At 33.6% G+C, this 9,527-nt stretch overlaps 1 protein-coding gene across 2 annotated transcripts; it reads left to right on the plus strand.

The window, feature by feature from the left end:
- Positions 1 to 929: 929 nt before the first annotated feature.
- LOC133308620 (chaperone protein ClpB4, mitochondrial) lies at positions 930 to 8,706 on the plus strand. 2 transcript variants are annotated; one of them, XM_061509259.1, is made up of 10 exons: positions 930 to 1,252; positions 1,456 to 1,678; positions 1,757 to 1,987; positions 2,571 to 2,766; positions 3,471 to 3,525; positions 4,174 to 4,324; positions 4,828 to 5,136; positions 5,422 to 5,687; positions 5,773 to 6,702; positions 8,175 to 8,706. In XM_061509259.1, exons 1-10 carry the CDS (start codon positions 998 to 1,000, stop codon positions 8,481 to 8,483), a joined length of 2,925 nt encoding a protein of 974 aa, XP_061365243.1. In that variant the 5' UTR covers positions 930 to 997; the 3' UTR covers positions 8,484 to 8,706. The 2 variants fall into 2 exon arrangements, with proteins under 2 accessions (XP_061365243.1, XP_061365242.1); XM_061509258.1 differs by having other exon boundaries at positions 1,456 to 1,674; positions 1,750 to 1,987; positions 8,175 to 8,704.
- The last annotated feature ends 821 nt before the right edge of the window (positions 8,707 to 9,527 follow it).

Genomic DNA, 9,527 nt, shown 5'->3' on the forward strand with positions numbered 1-9,527 from the left:
CTACTTTGAATTTGTTAGGAACTAACTGACTAATTTATTTTTGTAAGGGACTAAAGTGGGGACCGTATTTTTTGTTAAGGACCCAAAAGAGTATTTACTCTATAAATTATTAAGAAATAAAATAAAATAGTAAAATAATCATATACAATTAATTTAAGTAAAAATATAAATAGTATAGTTAAAAATATCAAAAAATTTAAAAAAAATTCAATATTAATTTTAAATGTGTAAATTTAAAACTTAAAAATAGTTAAAGGATAATACATGAAATTTTTTTAGAGAGAATATACTAAAAAATTTAATCACTTAATAAATAAATAAATTTACAACAAACTTGCTTAAGAGATAATTTTTTTTCCACTAAGAAATAATGTCTTTTTTGTGTGTAAATAGATAAGGAACATAACCTCCCAAAAAAAAAAAAATAGATAAGAAATAACATCACACAAAAACTCAATAAATATACAAAGGACGGAAAAAATAAAATTCACTCATAAAATTGAAAAAAGAATAAAATGTCAAAAAAAGAAAATGATTAAATTATTCATTTGAATTTTATATTTTTACTCCAAATTTAATTTAGTCCTACCATTAAAATCCTTAAAAAAAGCATTTATAATTAAAATATATAAAATGATTCTTATTAGCTTTTTATAATTTCGTCTTAAATATAAAAATTAATATAATTAACAAGAACTACTTTACCTTTTTAAATGTTGTTTTCTTCCTTTAAAAGTATTACGCAAATTTTTTAAAATAATTTTAAATTATAAAGACTAAATTAAATTATTTGAGTTAAATTACCACACAAAACCAATAATTTAACGAGATAGGATTTTTTTTTAATAAATAAAAAGGAGGAAAGTTAGGACTTTCTACCAGGTTCCATTGCCCCTTCCCCAAGTTAAACTTTACAGATGCTCTTTGTCTTCATTTTGATAAACCCACTGTAACTGTACACCGTAATACACCTCCTCCTTGCTTCGTGTCACCGTCAATGGCAACCAGAAGAACTCCAACCCTAACCAAATCTGTTTTCGCCGCAGTAACTGCGTCTAGGACCTCTCGCTCTCGCTTCAGACCACTGTTCACTCATGCTTCCGACAATACTACAAATTCCATTTCTCTGTTTCATATGATGGACACACTCACAACCACCAATGTCGCCTCCGCTAAGTTCCTCTCACACTCTTTCTTCACTCGCACCTTCCACGCCTCTGTTCCCTCCTACCGCTCTGCTGGAACTTCTCAGGTCTCTCCGATTGATTTCAATTCTATTATCAATTCACTACGAATTTTCTGATATCTTGTATTATATAACTCCTATTTCTAAACAATAGTTTAAGTTTTCCTACGTTTTATTCTATTTGATTCTCTAGCTAGAAAAAATAAATGGAAATTGATTTTAGGTTTCAGAACTTGCGGTTTACTTATGCGTTATTTATATTTAATCAGATAACGCAGACAGAGTTCACAGAAATGGCATGGGAGGGCATTCTTGGTGCTGTAGATGCTGCACGAGTTAGTAAACAACAAGTTGTGGAATCTGAGCACTTGATGAAAGCTCTCTTGGAGCAAAAGGATGGTTTAGCTCGAAGGATATTTACAAAGGCAGGATTGGATAACACGTCAGTTCTACAGGCTATTGATGACTTTATTGCTCAGCAACCTAAGGTGTGTTTGCTTTGCTAGTGATAGATTTCTATTTGGTATTTTTGAAAATTCTTATATGCTGCTTTCATTTGGCAGATTACAGGTGACACTACTGGTCCTTTAATTGGTTCGCATCTTAGCTCCCTCTTGGACAATTCTCGAAAGCACAAGAAAGAAATGGGTGATGACTATGTGTCTGTGGAGCACTTTTTGCTGGCATTTCATTCAGATAAGAGGTTCGGACAACAGTTATTTAAGAATCTTCAGCTTAGCGAGAAGACTTTGAAGGATGCTGTACAAGCTGTTCGTGGAACGCAAAGAGTGACCGATCAAAGTACACATTTATATTTTAAGGTTTCTTATTGTGCAAAAAAGATTGGATGACATTGGTTCTATCTTATTATAATAAAGCTGTAAATTGTTAAAATTTATAAATAAACTTGAAACCATATTGTAAAAATGTATAAGAATATTAAGTTTGATGGAATGGCAAGAAAAATAATAATGATTATTTATGAATCTGTATAAGCTATAATATAAATGGATTAGTGGAACACAAATAACCTAAGTAGTGAGTTATAAATTGGCATCATATTTGATATGTAAGGTAACTGTTGTTTCAATCAGCTTCTGTGCGACCCCAGCATATTGATTTTCCTAATGCTTGATCCTTAACCAGGTTTCAGGTTATGAGTCGAGACTTGATTTTATTGCTGAAATCATTAATATTTTTTTTCTTTAGAAATGTCTAAACTGTTACTTAAATATCCTTATGTATAAAGTTCAACTGAAGGCATGTTTTTACATTCTTTCTTAACATTTGGCTAACACTGTTATCCTTTCTAGTTTCTTTTTGTTAGTTCGTCCTCGCATCTCAGAAACAATTGTTTTTCTTATTTGAAAATAACCGAGTATAGATCCTGAGGGGAAATATGAGGCATTGGAAAAGTATGGAAATGACCTGACTGAACTTGCTAGGCGTGGCAAGCTTGATCCTGTAATAGGTCGAGATGATGAAATTCGGCGTTGTATCCAGATATTGTCAAGGAGAACGAAAAACAATCCAGTTATTATTGGTGAACCTGGAGTGGGGAAAACTGCAATTGCAGAAGGGTTTGTCTAATATGATTTTATACCAATTCTTTCAAATGTGTTATACATCATGAGCTGTTGTTGTTAATATTTATTTTTTTCTGTACCATATTCTTAGTGCATAATTTTCCCTTTTGCATAATTTAGGTTTTACTTGTGTGTACATTAATGTTGAGTTAGGCTACAAGTAGTCTTCTATTTGCTTAGAACAAATTTTGTTCATGATTGCCTTTGATTCCTGGTTTATTTATGGCTTGATTTTTGCCTGTAAGATCCTCACTTGACATTAACCTTTCGCAATGGATTGAAGTGTGCATTGTTTTGTCTGAACAAGATGCCATGGAGTTTTTGTTCTTGCCACTTTCTAATATATGTTTGTAGCATCTACCTTCATGGTAATTAAGTCAAGGTCTTGAATCAAGGCTAAGATGCTTAAACATGAAAGATAGATTATGTACTGAATTTTAGGATATATCCTCATCTTGCTTAATTGCCATGACCTCTGAGCAATGGAAAGTATGTATGTCGAAAGCATAGAACCTGTTTTTAGAGTGATACTTTTTAAACAAACTGCTCCAATATTGAGAAAGTGAAACAATTGAAATATGTGTATTGTTGATTTAGAGTGGCTTTAGCTTATATTTTTAATACTATATGTTTCCCTTTGTTGCATATTTTGTTTGCTATCATTTGATTGTACTAAAAGTTTTTCAATTGTTTTGCAGATTAGCTCAACGTATAGTGCGTGGAGATGTTCCAGAGCCATTGATGAACCGTAAGGTTGAACTACTATTGTTTTTTTCCCTAGTAATAAACTAATAATATGAATTAAGTTATTTCTTGACATGGTGTCAAGTCTCAATGCAGGCTGATTGTTTAAAAGTTTCTGAACCTTGTTGCAGTGCCATATTATCCTGAAACACTAAAACTAATTTTTCTTACATTTCAAGATCGAGCACGAAACTTTGATACTTTATATATATTGAAGTACAGCATGTTTATTATGTTCAAAACAAGACATTTAAGATGGTATGAAAAATATCATTTGAGAATGCTGTGAATCGAATTAGTTCATACAAACTTTTTAAATTTTTCCTGTTTGAGACTCAAACAGTTTCTTTGACGCTTCTCAAATGTGTGATTTTTAACTCTTTTATCAATTAAGACATTTTCAATGAACTTGTAAAATCTTATGAAATGGGTACATAATTCTTTCTTTTTGTTGAAATTCGCTATGAAGTGTAATATTATAATAAAGGGCAGCTTGGTGCTGTCAAGCTTCTGCTAATCTGCTTTGCGCGGGATCTAGGGAAGGATAGGACCCACTATGTAGGTCTAAAGTAGGTATACTTGCAAGGGAATTTAATGCTATAACATTATTGTTTAAAGTTGTATTGAACTTATGCTTTTATTCTTGGTGCTTTGTAGTTGTTCTCCCTTGATATGGGTTCATTGCTTGCTGGCGCCAAGTTTCGTGGAGATTTTGAAGAAAGGTTGAAAGCTGTCCTGAAGGAAGTTACAGCATCAAATGGGCAAATAATTTTGTTTATTGATGAAATTCATACAGTTGTAGGTGCAGGTTGGTATCCCGTTCTTGTTGCTCAAGCCTTACAAGTTACAATCATAGGATTAAGAATATTGTGTACTTTCTATTTATCAGAGATGTAATATAAAACTGTTCATGTGTGGCCACCTAATAGCTTAAATTTTTGGGATAGTTGGTTCATGATACTATTTATAAGAACCCATCTCAAGTGCCCCCTTCCCGCCCTTAAAAATCAGGAATGTTTGTTATCTATTCTTGGTTATAATCAATTAATGAACAAAATCATTGGTCGCACCAGTCAAAAGCAACATAATCTGAAAAATAAATTTTACCTTTCTGGTTGGATGGGTGGAATTTAATAATAATATATAACCTTTCTTTTAATAAGTTTGTGTATGTGTCTTTGATTATCTTCACTTTAACCAGATTATAGCAGTATTCTGTTTCATCAATCATCATCTACCCTAGTTTTGTTCCAGTTTTGCAATTCAACTAATTAATAACATGGTGTTTTTTGGTCATTGGTTTACTAATAGGAGCTACAACTGGTGCAATGGATGCTGGGAACTTGTTGAAGCCAATGCTTGGAAGAGGTGAACTTCGATGTATAGGAGCAACTACATTGAATGAGTATAGAAAATATATTGAAAAGGATCCTGCACTTGAGCGTAGATTTCAACAAGTTTTTTGCAGTCAACCATCTGTCGAAGATACAATATCCATTCTTCGTGGGTTGCGTGAGCGCTATGAGTTGCATCATGGAGTCAAAATATCAGATAGTGCACTTGTATCAGCTGCAGTTCTTGCAGATAGATACATCACAGAGCGCTTCCTACCTGACAAAGGTAAGTTGTAATTGTAGCGCTTGTATGACAAGAATTGACTCATTATAACAGTTTATTTCATAATTTAGTACTTCAAAGAAGTTTTTACTCCAAAATCGAACAAGGTAAAATTTTCCTTTTGAAAAGAAAAACATTATCTCTCTATCTCTTGTTTACTATTATTTATGGCCTTCAGATTGTTACGGTTTTTATGTTTTAGAAGCTTGAGTAACTACACGTTGCCAGCTTTGAAAATTTTCTGGTTGATTTGTTGCTTCCAGTTTGTAATTTAATTTTCCCTTTCAGCCATTGATCTTGTCGATGAAGCTGCTGCAAAGCTGAAGATGGAGATCACCTCTAAGCCTACGGAATTGGATGAGATAGACAGAGCAGTTTTGAAGTTGGAGATGGAAAAACTCTCTCTGAAAAATGACACTGACAAGGCATCTAAAGAAAGATTAAGTAAGCTTGAAAACGATTTGAGTTTACTTAAACAGAAGCAAAAAGAATTAACAGAACAATGGGACAGTGAAAAAGTTTTAATGACTCGAATAAGATCAATCAAAGAAGAGGTAATGTTTAGTTTGTGTGGGGCCATTCCCATAGGTTTTTCCCCTCCTGAAAATTCTCTGTCTTACATGTTTTAAGCATATGTAGATTGATAGAGTCAACCTAGAGATGGAAGCTGCTGAGCGTGATTATAACCTGAACCGAGCTGCTGAGCTTAAGTATGGAACTTTGATGTCTCTTCAGCGCCAATTAGAAGAAGCTGAAAAGAACCTTGCTGACTTCCGAAAGTCTGGGCTATCTTTGCTTCGAGAAGAGGTCACTGACCTCGATATAACTGAGATTGTAAGCAAATGGACTGGTATACCATTATCAAACCTCCAACAAACAGAGAGAGAAAAGTTGGTCCTGCTGGAACAGGTTCTTCATAAGCGGGTGGTTGGTCAGGATATTGCTGTAAAATCTGTTGCTGATGCAATTCGCCGTTCAAGGGCTGGATTGTCTGATCCAAATCGGCCAATTGCAAGCTTCATGTTCATGGGTCCAACGGGTGTTGGCAAAACTGAGCTTGCCAAGGCTTTGGCCTGTTACTTGTTTAACACAGAAAATGCTCTTGTTAGAATTGATATGAGTGAGTACATGGAGAAACATGCTGTTTCACGTTTAGTTGGGGCCCCTCCCGGTTATGTTGGTTATGAAGAAGGTGGTCAGCTAACTGAAGTGGTCCGGAGAAGACCCTACTCTGTGGTACTATTTGATGAAATAGAGAAGGCGCATCATGATGTCTTCAACATCTTGTTACAGTTATTGGATGATGGAAGGATTACTGATTCTCAAGGAAGGACTGTTAGCTTCACGAATTGTGTTGTGATTATGACTTCAAACATTGGCTCCCATTACATACTTGAAACCCTTCGTAGTACCCAAGATGACAAAGTTGCAGTTTATGATCTGATGAAAAGACAAGTTGTTGAGTTGGCTAGACAAACATTCCGCCCTGAGTTCATGAATCGCATTGACGAGTACATTGTTTTCCAGCCTCTGGATGCTAAACAGATCAGCAAAATAGTGGAGCTCCAGGTAATTGGTGTGCTCATATTACTTTAGTCCTTTTAAACTTGTTTCTTATTTCTTTCATTTCCTTTGTATCCATGGAAATTTAATAGTAATTTTACTCATTAATATGTGTCGAAGTTATAGGGTCTTGGTAAAGAAGGATGGAAAGAGAGAAAAAAGATTCAGAATAATGTGCTCTTGTATTGTTACGTGATACAAAATTTTAACTAAGTAGTCCTATTTGTACTAATACTAGGCCTTTTAATTCTAATTAAATGAGGAAAGAAATAACTTACTAAAGGTAAGATAAAATCTCTTAAGATTAAGACAAGGTTCCTAAAATAAGGGAACTCAATTATCCTAATTTATTATGCATCACTGTCTTCCTCTAATATTTTGTAGGTATTCTAACAACATGCTTTGGGGGAAAAGTGAATAAATGAGTAATCATTAGTATATTAAATAAAAATGTTGATATATATAAAATCATTAATGTAGTCTCACCCAATAGCTTAAGCTTTTGGGTTGAATTGGTTCTTTACATGGTATCAGAGCCTCGGTGTACCGGGTTCGATTCTCACCGCCCCCCACTTTCTTTCTAGTGAAATTTCTTTCTTTGCACAGGTAGGTGGACCTGTGCATTGTCCACCCTTCAAGCCTAGTGGGCTCTCGTGTGAGGGGGCGTGTTGTGATATATAAAATCATTAATGTAGCTTCACCCAATAGCTTAAGCTTTTGGGTTGAATTAGTTCTTTACAAAAAGTACACCAAACAGCTCCTTGCACTAAAGCAAGCTACTAAGTTTGAATACTTTACTGCAAAATATTTGGGATTGAAAAAGGCTGATGCTGTTGTTAGTTGTATTTTATTGTCTTACCCGTTAACTGGAATATCTCGATGTTGTGCTTGGATGTTATTATTTCTTATATGGTCTCTGGTAATAAAATGGGACCCTGTCTTGAAAATTAAGTGCGAGTGTAACTGATAGTCCTCTAGAAAAGTTGATTTGCTTTGCAGCTAAAGCAATTTCCTGGAAACTCTTATTTTCATTGATACTTACTTAAATGTCAATTTTTCTCATCTGGATGGCAATACTTAAATATTTCTTTCTCTTAAAATTGTTCTCGAGAGTTGCGAGTTTGGTAATTACTCTTTTCAGATGAAATTATTCTAAATAATGGAAGTGTTAGTAATGAACATTTTCAATTGATCTGGATGCATGTGCAGTGATTATGTTTTGTCATGTGTTTAAGACTGATATATGTCTCTAGTGTCTTTGTATTTATGTTTGCTGAGTAAATAAATTATGTAAATAGCTATTCTCTACATATTTCAATCAGGAAAAAGAACTATGCATCATATATTCTTTTAATTAAACTTGTAATGTTATTGAAGTTTCTCTTGATAGTTTATGATTTAATCCCCGTGTTAAACTGCTCTGACTCATTCTAATTGCTGAAGATGCATGTTAATACATGTTTTGTTACCTGCTACAGATGGAACGAGTGAAGGGCAGGCTGAAGCAGAAGAAAATTGATCTTCATTACACACAAGAAGCTGTTGAACTTCTTGGTGTGTTGGGTTTTGATCCAAATTTTGGGGCAAGACCTGTTAAAAGAGTAATACAACAATTGGTTGAAAATGAAATTGCTATGGGAGTTCTTAGGGGAGATTTCAAAGAAGAGGACTCTATCGTTGTTGATGCTGATGTGACTCCATCAGCCAAGGGAAGTCCTCTCCTAAATAGACTGCTTATTAAGAAACTGGACAGCCCTGTTTCGGATGCCATGGTTGCCAATGACTAGTTTTGCCCACTGGACTCACGTGAGATAAGAGCACACAGTTCATACTTTCTTGAATAGTCAAGAGTTACTGACCAACTCTCTAGGTATGAACTTAGTTCTTGTGATTTAAGTGTTATAAGAATACTTGTTAAGAAATAAAATAAAATAAAATTGAAGTATTGAATGAAAACTAAAGTTTTTAAAATTCTCAATTGTCTTAAATGCTTTTTATTTATTTATTTCTTAAGCAGTGCTCTTAAGGTGCGCTCTATTTATTAGTCGGTGGTTTGCCCCTTTCGGTAACGAGATTGTTCTTTTAAAGGTTCCAGGAGTTACAAGATTTCTCCTTTTTATCTTATCTTGTTAGGAACCGTGATTTTATCTTCTCTAGTGAATTATTTGTTTAAAAAAAGTCTAGTATATCAGGACAAGTAAGACTAGTTTGGTTAGTGTTTTGCATCACGTAACAATACGCAAAAGAATATTATTCTGAATTTTTTTCTCACTTTCCATCATTCTTTACCATAATCCTATAACTTGAACACATACTAATTATTAAAATTACTAGTAAATTTCCATGTATACCGAGGAGAAAGAAGAAACAAGTTTAAAAGGACAAAGGTAATATGAGCACATCAATTACCGGGAGCTCCACTATTTTGCATTTGTGCTGTCTGCTTAGGATCCAGAGGCTGGAAAACAATATACACGTCAATGCGTATGGGTAAAGTTTATAAATAATATTATAACCCTATAGTGTTGTATGGGTAAAGTTTTTATTCGTTATAAATGCATACAGTTTCATGGAAACATTGAAATAAATTTATAGTTTGATCAGAAAAACAATAACTGAGCGTTTGGTAGAGGAGAAATATTTTTTTATCTAGAAATCACAATTACAAGAAAAAATGGTGGGAAAATAAATTTTCTGGAAAAGTTAAAAAAAAATTAATAGGTCGAAATATTATCAAAAAAATTGTGGGCAAATTAGCATTTTGATGGCAAAATCAAAATATCATCTCTAGGTGGTATTCTTACTTTAATTTTACAAGTAAAATATATTCC

Source organism: Gastrolobium bilobum, unplaced genomic scaffold (assembly GCF_033153095.1).
Source record: "Gastrolobium bilobum isolate Gb01-03AN ecotype WA unplaced genomic scaffold, APGP_CSIRO_Gbil_v1 utg814, whole genome shotgun sequence".
Classification (NCBI taxonomy): domain Eukaryota; kingdom Viridiplantae; phylum Streptophyta; class Magnoliopsida; order Fabales; family Fabaceae; genus Gastrolobium; species Gastrolobium bilobum.

What these genes read in the sequence shown, in the direction of transcription:
- LOC133308620 (XM_061509258.1), top strand. Translation starts at nt 998, where the DNA reads ATGGCAACCAGAAGAACTCCAACCCTAACCAAATCTGTTTTCGCCGCA. An exon ending in GCTCTGCTGGAACTTCTCAG is followed by an intron (nt 1,253 to 1,455) that starts GTCTCTCCGATT and finishes ATATTTAATCAG; the next exon opens with ATAACGCAGACAGAGTTCAC. An exon ending in TCATACAGTTGTAGGTGCAG is followed by an intron (nt 4,325 to 4,827) that starts GTTGGTATCCCG and finishes GTTTACTAATAG; the next exon opens with GAGCTACAACTGGTGCAATG.